Here is a 22,668-nt window from a genome sequence, read left to right on the forward strand (position 1 = left end):
AATTCAGGTAATTCAGTGGATGTGTCATTGGGTAAATCACAAAAGGGAAAAGCATATACTGCAAAATGTCTTCCCCTGATGAGATGGAATTAACCTTGCACATTTATTTGCAACATCTTGGCTGGGCATGTACCTGTCTCACACAAGAAACATCAGATTACTTTCCAGAATTCCACCAAGTAATTTCTACCATTAAACAGTAAAGAGGAAGAAGAAAAAATGCTTTCAACCATTCATTATTAAAAGACTTTAATTATTTGGAACACTAACATCAAGAATGTTGACTTGAAAATGTTTCTTTCCACTTTAGTCCATCTTCAAACCTGTTATACTATATGCCACTGGCTAGTAATACAAATTACATGGACATATTTCCCTATACTTGTAGAAGACAGAACTACAGTAAATTGTTTCACAAATAGTTTTGAAAAAACATATATAAGAAATTATTATTTCTCTCTTCTTCTATGATGAAGCAGAAGCTTAGGTTTAAAGTAACAAGAACGGTCATTATAGAGCTAAATATATTTGACATATTTAACCTCACAAATAAATAAGTATATACAAGGGAGGTTACAGCATGTCAACTACAGAGTAGAAGCTTTCCATTGTAGAATTGAGAGCATTCAAGAGCACCTAACTGACATAGACAGTTCAAGATTACTACATGGTAGTAAAAAAGGAGAAAACAATCTTAAATCAGCAAAAATATAGGTAGCTGTACATTACACTGATAGTTAGGTTACAGCTCAGCGTCACTCAGGATACTGTGTTTGCTTTTTATTTATATTTTACTAATTTATTATGTTTTATTGATTTCTCATTTTTTCAGGAATGTTTGGCTTTCCTTCTCTTCACTTCCAAACACCTTAATCAGGTAGAAATCTCACAGTAAGCTGATATATGAACACTATTATCTACAGTAGTTAAGCAAGTGGGCCAATAAAATATATGTTCAGTAAATGCTTGTACATAATCTCTTCCTATGTAATTTCCCTTATTAGAGACATCGGACAGCACTTATCCCTGTGAATAATTACATTTTAAGTGTATTGGGTTGACTTTCACTCATACCACCACATTAGTATTTGCAGTTAGGAGACTGAGGTTCGAGTCCGTGTAGCAACAGCAGTGTTTCTGTACGGAATTACTGCCAGGAGATCCTCCTCCTGCCAGGTGTTTGCAGCCTGGGAAAACTTGCCATTTGTGCAGTCACAGCATTAAATGATCTCTGCACCCAAAAGTGTGTGCAAAGAGCAGAGAAAGGCACAAATCCACATCCCTAATCACTGAACATCCACCTGCTTGGCAGCTGAAAAATCTCACAGCACAACCGTCTGGTCACCTTCTGAATACAATTCATTAAATATCTGGCTAAAAATATTTTGGTTTAAAAAAAAAAGTGCCTTTTTAAAAACAAAAATTTCCATTGGAAGTTTTTCTCCACTGAAAACACTGTTTGACAATATTCTTTGTCAAACCAATGCTTTGGCTCGTGCTTTAAGCAACATTTGCAGTTACAAGTTTTACAAAACCTGTTGTGGGGAAAGCTGTGCTTCGTGAGGAGAGATGCACTTTTGGCAGTCGTGGCGGTGTGCCAGCGTGTCACGCGTTTACAAGAAAGCATTTTATGCCCTTGTTTCTTCTCTTCACACACACACAACTCTGTCATTATGCACACAGAATAGCAATGCGAATTTCCCTAATGTTGTATAAACACTCTTTAAACCTTGTGCCTCCAACAGCCTCAAACAAGTCAACCAACTTGGGGGAGGGCAGGTAGTCAAGGGGTACTCATAATGTTACATGCCCAGAAAGATGTTATTTATTTGTTACTGGTCAATGTATTCCAGGTTATTCTATTATTGCAATGCTATCTGATGGAGGTGTCTATACATACGGTGTATCTAAAGTACAGAGACTGACAAATGAAACCAGGGGCTTACAAAGTATTAATCTTGTATTTAAATAGTTAAACTTAAGTTTTAGCACTGTTAATTGTTCTTAGATTGTCTTTGATACACATTGTAGATTCCTCTGTCATAACTGCTGTGTGCATTACTGTAAAAATATGTACAGAGAGAGATCTAGGTATATATCTATAAATCTAAATTTAGTTGCTTGCCTTCTATTTGGTTTAGTGAAAAAAAGAACACTAAATATAGAATTGCAATGAGAGATGCCACCTTTCATATATATACCAATCAATAACTTGAAACATGACTTTGTGTAAAGTTAGATTCACCTGTGTGCTTGTTCTGCACAGATGTAAATGATAGGTACAGCTGTCGGCTTTAAGTTACTAGAAACCTGCATGCCCTTTTCAGCCAGCACATCTATGGAATAAGTGTGCTTCTATGTACATGGATACAAAATAGCTTGATTTTACAGCACAAACTGGTCTGGAAAGCAAGATTCTCATAATTAAGTCTATTTGGTAAAAATTGGTTTAAAATAACCCTTTAACACTGGTGTTAGGGTCTTATTCACTTACAAATAAAGAAAAGAGAGCACTAGACAGTCAAGAAGCAAGAATCTAACAAGGCTTGTAGGGGAAAACCATAGTCTTCAACAGAAAAAGACCAACAGCAAACTGTTCAATAAGAGATTGTCTGTACTGACATGGCTGCTATTTTTTCCAAGACTCAAGACTTGCTTTTCTTTGGAGTATATAATTTATAGACAGGGTTGTGGCCCTTCATTCTTAAAAAATATTTACACAGTAATACAGTTAGCTGTCCAGACATCATGTTGGCTGGCACACATGTAAAAACAGCTCAACTTTGTGTCTTTTTCCACAACAGTAAAAAGGTAGAGAAATTGGTCCTCAAGTGGATGCTGTTTAAAGGAGAACACTGTAAACTAGGAAAAAAATAACTAAACAGGTCACATTGTATGCCACCCAGTATTCTCAGTTCCAGGGAGACTTTTGTCTTGCTTTGGTTCAGAAAATACAGAGGCCCAGTTAGAACTTTGTGCTGTGACTAAACGTGTCAGACATGATGATGTTTTTATAGAAGTTGTCAGAGTGAGGGTTGCAGTATCCCTTGACCTTGTCAATGACCTGGTGGACAGGGATGATTGATGTTTGTTCTCCATCCTCTTGGACAAATTTTGATGATGGCTTGTCAAGCAAAACACTCTCTAAGAAGAGGAAAAAAGCAAAAAGAAGTTAGGGCTTTTTAGCTAACTCATAGTTTAAGAGGTGAGTCACTCCCACATAGATACGCCATCAATAGCCACTGCTGCTTAATGAAAATGCTGCCCTGAAAGTCAGCAGACAACTTTTTGGCTTGGCATTGCTGCTTCTAAATTATTTTCAGATGCCTGGTTTTGTGGTCAGACCTCTCAGATTCCTCTTGAAACTATCAGCCTACTATTTCACTAGTCACTATTTAAAGTGCAGCTGACTCCTGTGACCCTTCAGTAAATTTACTGATATTTACTGAATTTACTGATAATGCTTTGAATCTTACAAGTTAAAATCATTTTGATAGCACTGGAAAAGTGCTGACCTCCATAATGTCTGTTACATGATATCTTCATATAAGAAAGTAGTGGGAAATGACAGAAAGTGGAATTAATTATTTCAGCAGTGGAGGTTTTAGGTATGCATTGAAATAATATATTCTGTGCAGAATTTAGCAGATGACTTGCATCTTAAATCGGGTAACCAGAGACAAAACTGGCCTAACTTTTGTGCTTGCCTAACATTACTTTGTCTTTTCCAATAATAATTTCAGGTACAGCCTGAACAGCTGTGGGAAGGAAAAAATGCAGAAAACTGGCAACCCCTTTGCTATAAGCCAAGGGTGGAGCTGAAGAGAAAAAAGGAGCAAGGAAGCCCCAGACAGACTGGGAGAATCTGTTTCAGCAGCTAAAAGCACTGCTGTTCAGAGAACGGTCAGTAGATAGAGCTCATGTAGTGAGCAATGACAAAGAGCCTGTATTTCATTTTCTCAAACACACTGTCCTAATGAGTTTCCTTATCTTTTCCACTGTAGTGAATAAAACTGGAATTCTTTTAAAGCAGGTGAGGTCTGGCCCATTGCAAGCTGACAGTAAGATGGAGTATCCTGTGAAGCAATGTTTTATACAAGTCACATTTTTCATAGTTGTTTACATGGTCATGGTGAAATCCCCTTCAAAAGTTCCTTGGGTAAAGAATCACTTACGGAATGTTCATATTATTTAAACTATGCTTTCATTCAAACCTTGTTTCCCTTAGAAATAAAACATTAATTAAAATAAAAAGTAGCCCACCCCTGCAGAGCCATGATACAAAGCCATAAAAGAGTATGAAGTGTTGCATGAAAGAGAAATGGATTGCAGAGTGAGAAATCAAAACAGCTGTATTCATGAAAATAGAAACAGGCGTGTTCAGGCATATCAGAATGATTTTTTCAAAGCATGCAAGAATGTCCATGAATTGCAGCAAATAACTCCACGTCCAATAGCAAAGTGCTGGGTACTGTGTGCCTTTCAAATGTATGCATCCATTAGCAAATGTACTACATTTTCAAGTTTTCCTACACATTATTACATCTATATATTATAACTTTATTACAAAGATGAAAAGTTAACTCTTAGGAGGGAAGGTTTTTGTAATTCCTTGCAAATATGTATGCTTCATTCAACAAGGCATCCTTACATTATTAAATACCAGCTATTTCCTCATTAAATTTGCATGCACAGGAATCATGTAAATACTCTGAAGCCAGTGGGGCTCTTTTTTTTTTTCCAGCTTATTGGTTATCTTATTGGTTGTCAGCTTATCTTATTCAATGCAGAAATAATCTTAACTTCTAAGTAAGTCATCTTAGATATGGTATTTAAGTACTATCTATCTACAAGAAATTTTTGGGGTTTTTTTCCTATCCAGTAGGGTCCCCCAGTATTCATGTCCCAGTCTACATTCATCCAGCAGTCCCCAGCACAGCTTTCCTGTGACTGGACATGAAAAAACAATGGGGCTAGAGACTAATTGCATAGTGGCCATAAGCCAAATAAAAATGCAGTGTCTTACAATTCCTGTAATAACTTTTTAAAATAGGAAAAAAAAATAATCTAGGACTCAAAACAGATTGGTTTTGCTTTTTAATGCATGTTTTATGTATGGGTGTTCCAACCTAATCTCCTTTCTCCAGACAACTGTACACAGTCATTATTAATGTCAGGACATGTCCTGTTTTCTAAAAGGTTACTTCCAATTGCATCAAGCCCCATGAAGAGTGTAGGCACCCACATTTTGCAGCACACTTATCCTGTGATTCAGCATCAATTGCGCAAGATGTAATAGTAAGGAAGCAGCAGCATTTCTGATTAGCCAAGTCCTTTGTGTCAGGGAGGACATCATGCACGTGGCGTCCCTCCACCCTGCTCAAACCATGCATTCACCAAAAGCAGTTCTCACTTTACCTGTAATGCTCCACCACTGATGAAGAAAGGGCCTTAGAAGACATTATCTATACCATAAACACATGAATGCTTGTGTCAGTTTCAGGGAGCACACGATAACCATATTAACAAGAGCTGCCAAGACATGTAGCTATTACATTATTTGTCTTCAATTTAGCTAATACATCAAACTGAGAAGTTTAGCTGTACTAAATATCAGAATTTTAATAATATTTCAACATAAGATATATCAGTATTAACAAATCTAACAGTAGCAAAAATTCCTTTGGAGTATCACCATGAAACATGTATTTTCAGAGATCAGAGCATGTATTAAATGCTTTAAAAATGCAAGTGAAGCAACTGTGGACTTGGGTTCAGAATACTAGATTCCTATTTCCAGCTATGTTGGTAGCTTTCATGTTACCTTTAACAATGAACGTCGTTTCCCTGTGCTTTGGTTACTCTGTGTTTACAATGTGATAATAAAATTTACCTTCTTTTAGCCAAAGAAATGAAAATTCTACAAAAAGGTAAGGTTTGCTTTTGTTAGTCCTACTTTGTTTAGTATGGGAACATACCTAGATCAGAATTATATATTGGTTGTATCGTATATTATGTTATTACTCTTAATAAAGAGTAACACATTTTAAAAATACTGAAACTATATAAATTGGTGATTTTTTATCACATTATGCTCTGGGTAGAAATCCCTACAGTACCATTAATGTGAAACTACTTATTTACACATGCCCTATGTTACAGCACAAGAACTCACCTGTATGACTGTTTCGTTTGCAATATGTATTTGTTGTTGATTTTGATTTGGATGTCAAGTAGGTTGAATTAGAGCCGATGGAACTAGAGGATAAGGATTTCCCAAGATTATCAGAACTCTTCTTTATAATATTAGTTGCTGTTTTGCTCCAATCTAAAAAATGATTGAAAAGTTATTTATTGCCTAATTTACTCAATTATGACCGTTTCAAGTATCAGATGCATTTCTTAATGTTGTTTATAATAAACTATCCTTTTCCCATCAAGTAGTCTCTTTGTTCTTAAGAAACACAAGTGTTATTCCAACATGATTTACTTTGCTGTTTACCACAGTAGTTGAAATTGGTGGCTCTAACACTCTTTAATAGTCACTTGGCTAGCTGTTAGATCTGCAAGATCTGGCTTTCTAGGGTGTATGAGAGCAATGAAGATCTGTAGCAATATAAGGATGCTGAAAATTCATCAACTGAACAGAGAAATCCAAAGGGATAGATAGGAAAGGGATAGATGGGTGTATTTGCAGAGGTCTTATAGTGTGAGGGCTTCATCTGCTGAGGTATATACTATGTAGAAGTGGATTTGAACATTTTTGGTGAACTGCTAATAACAATGAATAATAATTGTTATTCAGTAGTTCACATTGAAGAGTTTTGTTCAAATCATTAACACAATAGGCTCTTTCTTATACTGGAGCAATTTCCAAGATTAAATGAAATAACTTGTACCATTCTTATTAAGGAAAACTGACAGTGAAAAGCTCATCAAAAGTGTGCCAATATGACAAGAATAAATACACCTAGCTACTCCTGTATTATATACTTGCAGGTAAGTATAGGTAGTTTAATACTCTGGTCTTGTTTCTGTTACCCACTGTCTTGCAATGAAATTCACAAAATGGAACACAAGTCCAAATCACATGGGCCACTTTAGCCTTGGTTTAAATCAAGGCAAATATTTTATACTAAATCATTACTACAGGGTATAAGTTGCTATTTCTCTCATCTGCTATGAGAAATATGGCAATGTTGCAAGGCTTCGGCTTATTTGTTTCTTTGCTTTATCATAGCATGTCCTAAAGTACATTGCACTTGGGCAGGTATACAAGTTCACATGTGGCTCACATTTCACTGTTTTGCCTAAAAACTGTGCTAGGCTCATAGAGAACAAAACCAGGCAGTGGTGATGGACTGGTTAATGCTAAGTATAATGGTAGTACATTAACTATACCACTGAAGTACTCATATCCTCCAGCTTATTAATTCCATCATGACCACAAGCTGCCTAAAAGCAGCATCAAACTCTGGAAATAATTTGATCCATCTGTGTTTTCCAGTTCATGAGCTACAGCATGAACCACATGGAAACTGAACATATGAAACAATTGGGATGCCTGATCTGAATGAATATAATTTTCCTAATGGGTATTAACCCTTTGAAGTCACAAATCAGTTTTTCTTGCTGCAAAGTGAAAGCATATATAGTGTATGATAAGAATGCATTCCCTAAGCAAAACAGAGTAAGACAAAGCAAGTCTTGATGGCAAAATAGCTATTTAAAACCTCAAAACTAACTTTGGATGACAAGAGAGAAAGGACATGAGGGTATTTGGACCACTGATATTATCTGGGATACACTGGTTTACTTAAAAGATAATGAGATTATGCCACCTTAAATCAACTAGATTTTAACCTTGGTCACTGAGCAAGAATCATATGAACAAGAATGATGTGGTCCAAAATAATGACATCAGACAGCAATGCAAGATGCAGTTGCCTAAACACAGGAGTCTAATGCCATCCCAGGTAGCCAGAGGTGCATCAGACCACAAACACAATGTTTCAAGCATTGCACTGACAGTGTCCAGATCAACTGCTCTCCTTTTTATCTGAATCACAGATAAAGATCAGTTTCAGTTCTGGAATGCATTCAGGCTTCTGCTAAAGGAATTTTCTATTCCTGTTTTTGAGTCTCCAATACTCTCTCTGTATTATACTGAGAAGGACAGAACAGTTTGAAAAGGCAAAGATAAAAACAAAAGACATCAGAGTATTTCTATCTGCCTTGTAAGGAACTGCTCCTACATTAACCTAACAGTCCACATAATTCAGTTATTACACTGTATTGTAGAAGAAAAGGATTTAAACCAGCTTTTGAGTAAAAAAGTTGAATCTCTGGATCTTCATTTACATATATATATATATTACTATTTTTTAGGTTTTGCAGGCTTCAAAAAGCCTTCCAAAACTATGCTTATACCACCGCAAAGTTTACCAGCTGCCTTCAATGGAAAACTGAAAGAGAAGACTTGAGAATTTTCATTAAGTGATACTTGAAAAGTCCGTTGGCACTTGTTAGTACTGAAGTGACATACTATGGTTAGTCTTAGTTTTCGACGTCTCTGATGTACATTGTAGTAGATGAAAAATAACATAGCAAGCTGTTTGCCTGGACTTTTAGGGAGCACTGAAGCATCTAAGGAGAGGAACTGTGAATTGCTATTACCTGAATTGTCTGCCAGTCGGAATCTGCCACAGCAGAGGTGTCTCCTCCACTGTTTCTGCACATTTTCTTTCATAGCACAGTGGAATACAAATATAAATAAACCTGCAAAAAAAGCAAATAAAGAGCAAATGAAACATGCACTCATAAATGGACAGATGGATTAACTAAAATCTGCTAAAAAAAAGACTATGAAGTACAAGAAAAAGAAAACAATCTTCAAGTTTTCTTATTGTCATCTACACTTCATTTAAGAGCTATGGACATTGATTAAAGCTTTCCCATCTCTAGCTGCTATGTAAGCGCTTGGGATATAAGAAGAGAGAGACTAGGACCTCCTTTATTGACACTGTTGATTTAAATCCAACTAGTTGGGTAACTTTTTTTTTTTACTTTTTTGAGGTAATGTAAGTTTGCAAATACAATTATAGCTAAATAAGAGCTAAATTACAGCTAAATAAGAGGTTTTGTCTTTGAATCAAATGAATATTTTACAACAACAAGAACTAAAATGCAAAGTAAATACAGACACTATTATATTAGACAGTTGATATTTTATGTCCTTCTGTTCCATATCTGCAGAACTGTGGGCTTTACTCTTAGAAGCAGAAGTCTTGTAACTGGTACTACAGACTGCCCTGAAAAAAACACCCTTGGATGTATGTGCATCACATGCAGTTACTTGAAATGATAAGGAAAACAGTAAAGACATGTTGAAAAGTAATAATTAGGTGTCCAGCTACTTCTGAAGAAAATTATCTGGTTCGTGCATGCAGTTGCAACAAATGTGTTTAAGAAGGTTTTTGTAGAGTTCGTATTTCTCATGCAATTGTATAATATTTATTTTCAAGACAGAAGATAATCATCTACCATGTGGTAAATAAGGTCTTAACTGGGTGTATGGTATGATTTCATGATTCTACAGAGATACTTCGGAGCTAAATATAGAAGTTGGAAATCTCATATGCTCCTGGCACTTCCCAGACAGGCACTGGCTGTGGAATCTTCCATCGTTCTCTGGCCTGGCATGTTCTTGTTTTAGTTACTCACTGGGAGAGAGCCAACCTTGGGCTGAACACCTGATGGCAAAATATTATTGCTAAATCCCTCATGAGTTTACCTTAAATGCTATATAATGTGGGCAAACAGGGTTAAATGCCACCCTCTAAGACTGTTCCTTTATGATCATCATGAATAGCTATGTATACTGGTGCTTACTCTGTTTCAGCTGGTAGAATATGATGCCAGAGTATAGCTTGAAAAAAAAACCTGCTCTGAAAAAAACCCTAAAACTATCCTCTATCCTCCAAAGTGCTGAGGTCTCAATTTGCATGAATGGTTTTCATTGAACTGAACTTGAGTTTGCTTTTTGCTATCAGGCCAGGCTGTGACCTCTGAAATTATTTAACTTTAGGTACAGCCAAAAAACATTTTTTTGCAAATTATTCAAGAGCTGATGGGAAAAGAAAGGAGAGACACAGTTTAAGGAAGATAAGCCTACCTTAATGCAATCTGTCTTGAACTGAGGCTACTGTTTGTGTTTCATATAATATTTCCCTGTGTGATGTGTTTTAAGCACAGGGTAATTCCAGTGCAGTCACTAGCAGCTCTTACAGGCTCAGAGTTAGGCAGTTGTTTATGGCCCAAATTATTCCTTAGGCTTTCTGTATACAGCTACAAACTTACTAAATTGGTTCTTACTTAAGTTGTGGTGAATGTTTAGAACATTCTGAATGTTTAAAAAGAAAATATGTATGTCTGTAGTAATACAAAATGAATGTACTGCTTTAAATACTTTGCCTTTGCCCTGTCTGGGCTTGGTCTCTGAATTTTTTTCTCTCTATTTCCTTATTCATTAAGTTTACAATGTGCTTTAGTAATACAGCTTCGGTTTGTTTCCCAGAGTCAAATCAGACCCTAGGCTTGGCTCTAGCTTGGCTCTGACTTGAAAGTATTTGGCTTGCCCAGGCATATATATAAAACATGCAGCCAAAAAAGAGATGTTCCCAGATTTTTTACTGTGAGCATCAGAGAGAAGTATAATTTCATATGTATGAAATAGCAAAGTACAACATCACCAATAGTTGCTGCAATTTACTTTTTCACTGTCAGTGTACAGAACATTAAGTTGGTGGAGGCTGTTGGTGTAACTTAAAACACCAGTGCAGCTTGCAAAACTTATGAGAGAGAAGAAATATGGCTCAACACTGATGAAAAACTTGCCATACTGAACTGTTTTTTATAGCTAGGAAATGCTTCTTGATACAAATCTTAATTATTTCTTTGCTTCATTCCATCCCCCTTACCACTACATGGGCACAACACAAGCTGTCTGTGATTTTAAACATCCTCTTTATTGTTTCTTTAGCTTTGCCTAGCTCTTTGTGACACAGCAATAAGCATTTTCAGACATTGTTATCTTCCTATGCATCATATGACAGGCCTAAACATTTACTGTGCCATCTTTGCTACCACAATCCATAAAAAACACATCACTCTTCTTTGTGCATTTACTCCTCAGGTTTTTTGGTTTCATCTTTTGACTTAACTGCCTTCCAAATTAATTTTCCATTGAACAATGATATTACCCCACAGAGACGTAAGTAGCAGTGGTCAACCTTGTGTGCACTCTGGAGATCCAAATTTAATTGATTGCACTGGAAATTCTGGTTACAAGGAACTTGTTGAATTTATATTCTTTTAATCTCTCTAGCCTCTTCTGAATTTCTAACATGGATGCATTACAGCAAATACTTCCTTATGCTGCTAGGGGAGTATCAGAATCTGTCCTTTGGAAAAAACATTTTTAGTAAGAATACTGCATCCAAAAAATTTTGCCATTTTGCCTAGCATATTAGGTTGAAACTGTACCAAACCAAAACCCACAAAATTGTTCTCTTTCCATGAAAGCTCAATAAATCTTTTAGCACCGTAAATATGTCTCATCTGTAAGAGATAAAATCCACACAGATCAATATTAAATACTTTTTCCATAAAGGGAAGGTATGTTGCTTACCCCAAGAAAATTTATATTTTATTTCAATATTTCTGTAGCACAACACACTTCAAATGACATTCTTTTTGTTTGGTTGGTTGTTTTTTTTTGGGGGGTTGGTGTTTTTTTTGGCAAATTTATTTTTTATCTCAATATGTGTGTGGTATAACACATGTCTTTCCAATGACATTCCTCGGTTTTTCTTTTTATTAAGTTGTCATGTGTTTTTTAATGCTTAGGGCAAGTGGAGTTGAAGATTCTTATGTTGTTTGGTACATACACAAATTTCAGCTCTGAGCTGAAATACTTCTAAATGTCAGGTATTTACTTCTGTATATGCCTGTAACCAATCAATTACAATTTATAAAATTTTTCAGAAGGATGAACTACACTGGAAAAGTAAAATACTCACAACTTATGTAAATGAAAGAAAAATAAGCTGGCTACAACAGCCTCTTGATTTTTCTCAAAGAACCAGAGAATATCCCATATCTCTGAGCTATCTTTCTGCACTGAAGTAGGACTAAATTTTGTTTTATGACCTTCTTATGCCTTAGTAATATAGTTATGAGCTTTACAAATTCCCCATAGGAATAAATAATGGAAAGAGACTTCCTATTTTTATTATAATCAGGGAAAGGAGATTTTGAAGGCCATGCAGCATCTATTTCAACAGAGATTGCTGTTAGGAATATATAATAAAGTGCATTTTCTTGAAAGTACTTTGAAACAAATTAATTTAACTAAGAAAATCACCCCATGTGTAGTCGGTATCATTATTTCACATAAATGGAAATGAGTGAAGTTTTAGTACCAAGGAAATTTTCAGAGAGCTTGGATCTGACTTACTTAGTAAAATCATTAGATATATGTCCTTAAAGAGCAACAGCTCAAATACTATTTGTTAACAGAACAGAAATTCAGCTTACCTTGCAGTGAATTGAAAATGGAGAAGAGGTACAGGAAAGGAAGAGTTAAGGGACCCCAGGCAAAAAAGGCAAAGCCCCACGTCATGCCCAGGAGGAAGGTAAGGCTGACCACGCTACGGAGGTTCCTCAAGATCTCTTCCTTCACACTCCTATTAGTTCTTTTCCCATTCCTCCCACAGATCTGCACCATCACCACAATAAACATGGCAACATTCATCAGAAACATGATTCCAAAGTAGCCGGCACAAGTCACATAAAAGACAACTTCGTTCTTGATCCAGCAGCTGCAAAAAAAAACAAAAACAAAACACCAACCTAATATATGATCATTTTTAGACAAAGCAAGCTATTCTCCAATTATTAATATGAGTACAAGGAAAATCAGTCCATGTCTGATTCCACTGATGTAAGGCTACACTTTCGAATGAAACCTTTGTCCATTTTCTGGTTGTAAATAGGATGAAGCCCAGTGACATCTTAACTGTGATTATGGCACATAGTAGTATCACATCAGAAATCTGAAACCACATTTTAATTTAAATTATTTAAAAAGGAAATATGACCTCAGATACCAGCTGTGGGGACTGAAATCCCAACAAGGAAAGTTTAGACTCATTATGAGTAGATTCACTGCATTTGTCCCCGTGAAGCACAGGATGCTCTTGTTACAGAATATGCAAACCTGGATCTTCAGTGACAAGATCTCTAGTTTCTGCCCCTTGAGTTCAAGGAGAACTCATACAGCTCTGGGAAAGAAGCAGCGATTGGGCAGTCCTTTGAAATATCCATTTAAAGAATAACCATGTGGGAGATCTAGCTTATTCCTCTAGCAGAAAATGGCAGGAATGCTTAACATCATACTTTAAGAAAATTACAGAATGACATTTTATTTATTATGACCAAACTTTCCCAAGCAAGGAACAGAAAATGAAGTAACAAAGTCACATAAACATTTTGGCATTTGGAGATTTATATCTGGATAGCAGGAGAAGAACACAGAAACCTAATGAACTACACTGACAAAAGGCTGGTTTATTTACAAAGGAAACTCTTTTTACATTACTTCTCTCCTTGCTCTTACCTTGAAGATATTGCTTCCATTTAAGATAAACCAAAACAGGTATTTCCATTTTACTTTCATGACAAAAATAATTAATTGTTTTTCTTACAAGAGGAGTGCTTGTATGTGGCATAGGGTAATGCAGATTTCACTACAATTTTTCTTACAGCCTTCTTCACACTTCAAATTCATATAATTTAGGAAACTGTTCTGCCTTTTTAATGCACCGCTAATTTTTCCAAAGCAATCTGACCAATGATATTTTTTTCATGCTGTAAATGCTAAATTGTAAAAGATTAAAAGAAATACTCACAAGTCGTCTCCTCCTTGCCCATTAGCATCTTTGCCATATAACTCTTTGCCATAAATATGACTTGCCTTTGCATTAGCACTTGCTAAAATTATGGCTATCACCAGAGCTGGCAAACCTGTAACAAAAGAAAACTTCTAGTTTGCTGTCAAATCTCCTAAAAATTCAAAATTATCAGGAAAAGCTGGATTACTGATGTCTCCATCCCTATTAATTTGGTACAGAGTATCCTGAGCTCTATGTCGGAAAACTGGGCAGAGAAGGAAACAATTATTCAAACAGTACAAAAGTATAAAACTTTCAGAGTCCTCAGTGGGCATTAATGAATAAACCTCATAATGTTCTGTAGTGTAGAAAATGTTATTTGAGTATTTGATACAGAAACTAAAGTAGAACAATCTCTCATAGTTACTCAAAGTTAAATTTGCAGCTGCACAATCTCATAATAAAGTGAGATGATTAGTGAACTATTACAAAAATGAGATCTAATGATACTGAGATTTTTTTGAGATTATTTGTTTTGTTTTGTTTTCCAGATATGCTAATGCCATTTAATTTAGGCTGAGAAACAAGGAAACTTGAACTTCAGGCTGTAATTTTTCCACTACTTCTCTCAACTGCTAAAGTCTCCTTTTTTCACAATGTTGTATAAAATTTATGTAAAAAAAAATAAAGCAAATTATGTATCTATAATAATAAGGTAAAGGGAATATTTTCTGAAGTTAAAAGGCAACTGCAAGGAAGAGACCTCTGTACAAAGAGGTGAAGCTCACACAAAAGAAATGTACATTTCCTGACATGCCTTATTTACATGTTTTATCCTTGCTACGGCAAAACAGAATCAAAGGGGAAGAGGTTAATTTGCTTTTCCGACCACTCATTCCTTGTCCTCTGCTGACGTTGCCAAAGAGGATGCTAGTTGCCAATGGAAAGACATCAATTATCAGCTGGACTGAGGTCAGTGATCTAGCCATGAGGTTAATGATTTTGTATTGTGTTGTATTATTTCAAACACAATATGTGCATTCAGGCAGAAGGCACAGATTCCTGATATAGGAAAAAAAAAAAAAGGAAGAAAAGAATAAACTCCTTGCTGCCTGAGCCTTGCAGTTATTTTTCAGTATTACATTTTCCATTTCAGTCCTGCAGTGTGCATTGCTTAGGGCAGGCAGGAACTCTCTGTAGTTTAAACACTGTGCTGAAGCTCAGGAAATTTTGGTTGTTTTTGATTCCGCCGTAGGCTTTGTACTTGTTGGCAAGAAGCTTTACAGTGGATTGGAAGCTTTTTGAAAGTCAGTGCAAAAGAACCCCATGGGCCTTGCAGTAACTGCAAGAGTTTTCATTACATGCCATGGTTCTCCACCTCTGATAAGCACGATCTTTTCCCCTCTCCCATTCTGGTCTCTCTGGAAAGTAAGACCAGTTCATCTGATCTCTGCTCCTCCTTGGGCTGTTAGCTGCTCCGATGGTTTTGCACTGAATTTTTTTTGGGAACTGGTGACAGAGAGGGCTGGGTGCATGCCAGCACTGCCTCGAGGTGCAGGTAAGGAAACAGAGCTTTTATATAGCATCACTTCAAAATGCATGCTATATAGGTACTGCACCTACTGAACTCACCCCAGCCAATGATGCAAAACTTCAGTATGTATCGCCGTATATAGGTGTTGAACACTTTCACTAGAGCAATGTACATGTGAACAGCTTCCAGTCCCATCCATGTGAAGGTGGCCAAAAGAAAAAAGTGCAGAAGAGCAGCCACAGCTATGCAGAGGCCATCTATGTCGAATGATGCAATCCAGCCATCAAGCAAGAAGATCAAGTTGAGAAAGAGAAGGGCTGTGCTCAAATTCATCAGAATTTTGGATGGATAATCTCTTCGTAACTTCCTGATGAGAGAAACACAGGTGCAAATGATTAGTTTGCTTCAGTCACCCAAATGGGCTATGGCAGCTGAATTTACAAGTTTACAAAGTAAATAAAAGCTCAGGGATCTCCTCATAGCCGTAAGCTTTTGTGGCAGTAATGCACAGTGATGTGTAGTTGTGTGTGAGATTACTGAAGGCTTCTGTTGCATGTGGTGGGAGTAAGCCAGCACTTCTTCGGGCTATTGAGAAGCTAATTAACTGTCATAACATTTCTAGCAACTGATTTATTATTTAAAACATTTCAGATTAAATCTAATACAATGTAGTTTGTACTTTAAATGAAAATTGAAGAAAATTAAGAGAAAACTTTCGAAACATATCTTGGCCTGGAACTGATCTCTTGTGTTGTTTATTTTAATAGGATCTTAGGAAGAATGAAGATTAAGTAATTTTTTTTTTTAACTGATACACACTGAAATGCATAAACTGAGGGGCAAGACAACAACTTCTGTCATCTTCTACCAGAACACTGTATCATAGGTAATCCAATAGGAATGCAATCATGAGATATTTAGAACTCAAACCCCTGCTTTCGCCTGCCTCCCCCCTTCCCTTAACTACCCTTTAGCAGCTACTCTGTCTTGTCCTGGTACAGGCAGAATGGCTCCTTTGTGTCAATATGACTTCATTTTCTCATTTAACTGTTCTCAGAACTGTACCAGTTCAAAACTTTTACATTCCCTTCATTCACTGTTCAGTGCGACTGCTTTTAAATTATTGAGCGCTTCAAGATTTATCTTCATATTACTTCTATCCCCACCTCTTTCTGAAGGGCTCTAGACTGTAACTGTTCTACTTGGAAATTCCTCTTTTTATTCTTAGTACTTGTTATGCTCACACAAGCAAGTTTTTGTTTTTACAGAAAGCCTAGTTGAGAATTTTAAAAAGAATACATCTACAGAATCTAAAAGAGACTGTAGTCCTAAAAGAGAAAACTTTGAGGCACATTTCTTGCCCAAACTGAGCAGCACAACACATTAAAAACAGAAGGAAAATATTCTGAACTTATGTCCCCTTGAAAAATATGTCCACTTACAACATTGTGACCATGATTTTACAAGTTTTTTATACCTAGCCTCCCATTTTAGAAAAATAAACCACTCCACTCATATAACGAATTTATTTTATCCATATGAGTACTTCTGTTGCACTTTTTCACATAAATAATACTTACTCAAATGCAATATATGTCAGGAGAGTTGCAGCTGAGAATATAGCAGATATCCCACAGCCTATGTAAGTGATAAAGGTGAGAACCTTGGTATTCTGTGGGTCTATTTGCGTAACTGTTCTCTGGAGGTCCTATATGAGAGAGGAGGAAGAGGCATCAGTTATATCTAGCACCTTCCCCATGAACATGACACCTGTTTTGGTAACCAGTCAAAAGCACTTTGGCAATACTGCTATAACCCTGTCATTAGGGTTCATATTAACTGAATGTACTTAGTCTATAATCATTATACCTCTCACTTCCTTACCATAGCTCTTGAAAACATTGAGTTTTAAATACTAAAACAGCTGGTATCAGGAGGCAGACAGAGCCTGATGCTGATCCTTATAATTCAGTACCAGAAATTCAGAAATTCAAGTGGCCTTCACTGGTAAAATCTACCCTTTTGAAATTTTTTTTGTTCCATTGCTTATAGAAAATTCTCTTTCAGAAGATGGAAGATTTTAGAAAATTTGATTTACAAGTATTTCTAATGAAATGTACACCATTCTGGGGAGTTTCTGGCATCTTGTTATTGAAAACCTGTAAGAGTCAATGTAGCTAATCATCTGCAGGTGAAACCAAAGTTAGGATACTGCTTTTTGGGCTTATGGAGAGTTTAGACATGCAAACTACAATTATAAATAGAATTGGACAGAAAAATAGTGACAAAGACAAAATTTTAAAACCCCCACGGAAATTAAGCAGGAACATTTTGAGGATTCATTTTCCATTTTTCTGTCCAACTGTAACTGCCACAAAGTACCATCTGAGAAAAACTGCCAATGTTGCTTCCTTATTTTACAGACAAGAAAAAAAAAGATTTATTGCACTGTGGTATAAGTGTGTGCAAATACTAACATATAATGGTATCGATTCTACAGTCAGCCTAACTTTTGTCCCCAGCAAAACTATTTAGCAAAACGAAAAAAAACGGAAAAAATGCTACAAAACTTGTTCTTCATAGAAAAAAGGATATATGTGCAGTTTTTTACACCCTGTCACGCCACCCTTATGTGATGGTTTATGTGTATAAGGAGAGTGCGATTTGAAAATAATTTAATAGCTAAAGTCAGAAATATTATTCAAATGGAAAAGCAATTAGAAGGGTCAAAACTGTAAAAATCTACTGGAACGCAGCCCAGAGTCAAAGAACTTCTGCCTTATTTCTTACTGCCACAAAAGCATTTGGGGAAGAGAAGGGACTCATTGACCATAACCTAAAGAAAGCCCTTTTTTTCTCTCTGTGAGGATAAAAAGTGAAACAAGCCCACAATTTAGTTTACAAAAAGACAAAAAGCTTGTGGCTTTTTCATATCTACATCTGAGCATGATGTGAAGAGAGAGCAGTTCTATTAAGAAGGTTCTGGAAGGCCAAACCTGATAAAAGTCAGTGCATGCGGGTCCTTTGTGTGTTTAAGTCATGTGTGCCACTGCAATAAGTTGAACCAAAAAACAAATACTTCCACAGCATTACTGTGGTCAGAAGCAAACATCTCTTTTTGAGGAATTTTTTAGAAGCCAAAGAACCTTAGTAACAGACTCAAAGAAATGTTTCAGTCCATTATGGACTGTAGAAAATCACCAGTTGTTAAAAAAAAGATAGCATTATCACATCTTTTTAATGCTAATTTTTTTTTTCCACAGAAACACTTTACACGTGCAAACTGCTGGAGGCACCTGCATGTTAGGGGAATTATGCTATTGAGGCTGAAGTGGTCTATATGCTTCCCTCTTTCATCTGATAAACTGATAAACTCTGCTCTGCCTACCTCAGCCACTCAAGATTGGTATCTGATTTTCACCAAGTCACCAGTTTTTGCAGCTGGCTGTTATGATATTTGCATTTTGGTATTGCTAAGAAGTCTCAACACCAGATCTTTTGTGGCACACTATTTTCAAAACTTACCATACTTTCATGGCACGTTCTACTTTTTAGTTTATAACATCCAGCCACTTGCCAAGAACATAACAACAACAATCACCCCATCAATAATACTAATAGTAACAATAATCTTTTATTACAAAATGTATTCCACACTCCTGAGTCCTTATCACTAGCTAATTTGTTAGTAAAATGTAACTTTATGACAATAACAGGGGAATGATGTATTTTTTTTTTAAATCACGTGGCAAAGGAATGACCCAAGAAACAAAAATGCAAGACAAAAGACAAAAACTGCATTGCAGTTCCTAGGAACTTGCTGAGTAGTGAGTTTGCTTACCATTAGGACCCCAAAGTGGGTGAGGTGGTTGCATAAACAAACTGTCTCATTTTCATTGGACTCTGAGGCCACTTGGCAACCTGCAGGATTCCAGCCACCATTGCCACCTGCAGAAATGAAACAAGAGAAACGGTGCTTTCCAAGACATTCATGCCACCCTCTCTTCTAACAGATTTCTCACTTGTGCAAATGCAGAAGTGTTTTTTTCAAATTGAATGAGTGAACATTAAAAACAACCAGGAGTGAAGCAAGTGTCAGATTTCCTAGGTTCTGCAGAGAATCACACCCCATGAGTATCCCAGTAATAAACTACTGAGAAGAAGCAATAGATGGAGATCTATAATAAAGTTGAGGAGCTTCCTGCTTAACAAGTGATGAACTAAACTTACTATGTGGATCATGCATTAAAACAAGCCTTAGTTTTACTAAATAATAAGATAGTAGAACTCCACCACACTGATATGATGTCTACAGCTCCCTTCCTCCTACTTGTGTATCCTTAAAATGCATTTATGGCCCAGGCATAGAGGGCCCCACTGTTCCTCCCTGCAGCACATAATGGTCAGATTGCATAGTCCCAGTTATCCTTTGGAGCATTAAGAAAAAACATGAAGTAAGCTATCTCCTGCCTGCCCTACCTGAAAAGACCATTCTGAAAATTAAGTAGAAAGATTTTATTTAAAAAAAAAGAAAAAGGTGTTATCAAGATATTTTTTTACTTCTGATTACTTCTTCTTTTTTAACTTTTTTCCCCCCTCCTGCTAAAGTGTGAACTAAAGCTTATATTCTCTGAACCCTTAAACACATTTTTTTACAACTCCAGACAAAATTCAGCTAATTATCAGACTGGCCCTCTAAGTTAACCTCAGACTCAATACCAAATATTTCAAAAGTCAGTGAAGATGTCCAAAAACCACTTAAAACTCTCCCTTACTCAAGCAGCCACTAAGAATAGTTTCTCCCTGTGTGCTTCTCCTTTAATGTGCTTCTTAAGTTTATCTTCCTAACCAGGTTCTTTTTTGCTTTCTTATCCTTCTGCAGTGTTCTTAGTTTTGTGGTCTGAATTCCCTGCTTTCAGCTACAACTTTTGATGGTAAATTTTATTTCTTGCAAGACTCTGTACTACACCCCTCCACCTCAAATACTACTGCTAAGGACAGTTACTTCTTTGCTCTCTGCCTGCTTCATCATAAGGAGAAGTAACATCTGAATAGTGATCTCTAAAACAGAATGACCTGAAAAGGCATCACAGGGAATGGCTTTGTCTGTGCAAAGGATGAAGAGCTTGAGTTTAACATCACACATGGGTTAGGCAGCAGCAATGAAGAACGAGCTAAAATGATCCCTTGTAAATGTGTATATCCTTACGGGACCTCTTTGTGTAAACTCCTCTGTTTGCAAGAAGGATGCTGAGTCTGCCTAAATGAAATTTGTGCAATGTCATTTCTAGCCTTCCATGGAAGAAAACCCAGCTTCAAATTTGTAACAGGCATGATTTCAAAATTAAATAACCCAACATTTTTTAAATGGCCAGTTGAAGTATAACTAAGAACCATTCTAGAACGACTAATTTGCACATAGAGACACACCAGTGAAAAACTGCTATCAGATTCAGCAAAGTAGAGAAACTATATTTAGAAATTTAAAATATTAATTAACTTTACATACAAAATTTTTAGTAAGAATACTTAACATCTGCTGTTACATGTGACCTTATTAAACAGACATGACACAGGCTAAGGATTTCACCTAATTCTGCAAGGACTGATAAAGAAGCAAGAAGAGACAAGGCTGTGACTGATTTTAAAACTTAGATGCCTTTATTCCCCACATAAAAGAAATGACTATTTTTAAACTTACCATTTTTATTCATATCCCAGAAGACACAAGTAGGCTTAGGATCTTCCTAAGAACACATTAAAAGTAGACCTTTCATACCTCTTCAGATATAAATCTCACCAACATATACATTTACAACAAATGTTTTACAACATATCTTTCCACTTAATAAGCAGAAGAATAAATATTAGTTGGAATGTCTAAGTGTCAAATTAGTACTTATTCTGCTAGAAATACAGATATGCCCAGATCATAAATTACAGAGCACTGTTCTTCTGTACTGTTCCTTTTCCACATTCTCAGAATAATGAAGTTTTATTGTCTCACTAGAGTTATCCATGGCTATGATGTGTTTATGGAGTCTAATGTGGAGGTTGTTTTGTGACTTCAAAATAATAATTATAATGGAATGTAAGGTAAAGTCAAATGAACTGTAAAAATTATGAACTGGCTTCTTGTTACATAAACAAGATACTGAAGTATTGAATTTTAGCACCTTAACTGCTCCAGTGCTATTGTCTCCTTTGGAGAAACTACTGACAAGATGTCTAAGAATATAGTCAAGTTCACATGTTTTTAAGTGTACCAGTATGTGCCAAAAGACTGCATTTGGTCTATGTTTCCCTCAACGAACTGGAGTCATCTTTTGATAGTGTGGTTCTGTCCATTCTTCCTTTGCTGAAAACCACATTACAAGATAACTTGGGGAACTATTAAGAAAGCAATTCATGTTTGATCAAAGAATTTAAATAATTTTAAAGTTCCAGCGTAATAAATCATGTCCCTTGTCACAAACATGGTTGTGAAGAGATATTTTGCCTGCAGTTACTGACACAGAAATTGACTGAGTGGAAGAATCAACAATCTCTCAGACAAATGTTAGATATGAATGGAGGAAAAACGTGTGAAGAGGGGAAAGCTATTTGTTTTTTATTTTGCTTACTTGCTTTTGTTTTAAAGTTTTCATTTCCATTTGAGTTTATGTTCATACTCAAAATCCCTCCAAATCAATCAGGCTATATGTTCAGCCTTTAATGCACATAATCTGCATTTCTGTTCCTCTAAATAATCAGTCTTGTCTTACCTGAAATTTGGTATGCTTAATTGTAACCTTCACATTATCCTGAAGATCCTGAATGGTTATGTTTCCAATACTGCATGCCACGACAAAACTGGTCAAATTGGCAGGATTTTCTGCATCCTTTGAAAGATTCAGAAAAATACAATAGGTGCTTACACAGCACATAACACAGAAGCCAGGGTACAGAGTTTCATTTTTGCAGCATGCCAGAATAAAGAAATTGTCAGCATTTCTACACTTTTAATCATGCAATATAAGAACATCATGTTTATAAAATCAAATTATGGGTCTGCCTCATGGAAGTTGCCCTATTTTGCTTATATAAACATATATAGTTACAATTACAGAGAAAGGTTAGAAGGCATTAATCCCCCTTTTAATCATTATGTCTGATGCCAACAAAATTATAACTCAAACAATG

The 22,668-nt window shown here is 36.1% G+C and overlaps 1 protein-coding gene across 1 annotated transcript in view; it reads right to left on the reverse strand.

The window, feature by feature from the left end:
- Positions 1–232: 232 nt before the first annotated feature.
- Positions 233–22,668, reverse strand: part of ADGRG6 (adhesion G protein-coupled receptor G6) — a 111,569-nt gene continuing 89,133 nt past the window's right edge. The window contains 11 exon segments of the mRNA XM_030448117.1: positions 233–3,144; positions 5,419–5,465; positions 6,176–6,328; positions 8,677–8,778; positions 12,598–12,881; positions 13,971–14,085; positions 15,585–15,853; positions 17,067–17,194; positions 19,328–19,434; positions 21,188–21,233; positions 22,251–22,367. Coding sequence (XP_030303977.1) covers positions 5,452–5,465; positions 6,176–6,328; positions 8,677–8,778; positions 12,598–12,881; positions 13,971–14,085; positions 15,585–15,853; positions 17,067–17,194; positions 19,328–19,434; positions 21,188–21,233; positions 22,251–22,367 — 1,335 coding nt within the window. The 3' untranslated portion in view covers positions 233–3,144; positions 5,419–5,451.

This window comes from Calypte anna, chromosome 3, assembly GCF_003957555.1.
Source record: "Calypte anna isolate BGI_N300 chromosome 3, bCalAnn1_v1.p, whole genome shotgun sequence".
In the NCBI taxonomy this organism is placed as follows: domain Eukaryota; kingdom Metazoa; phylum Chordata; class Aves; order Apodiformes; family Trochilidae; genus Calypte; species Calypte anna.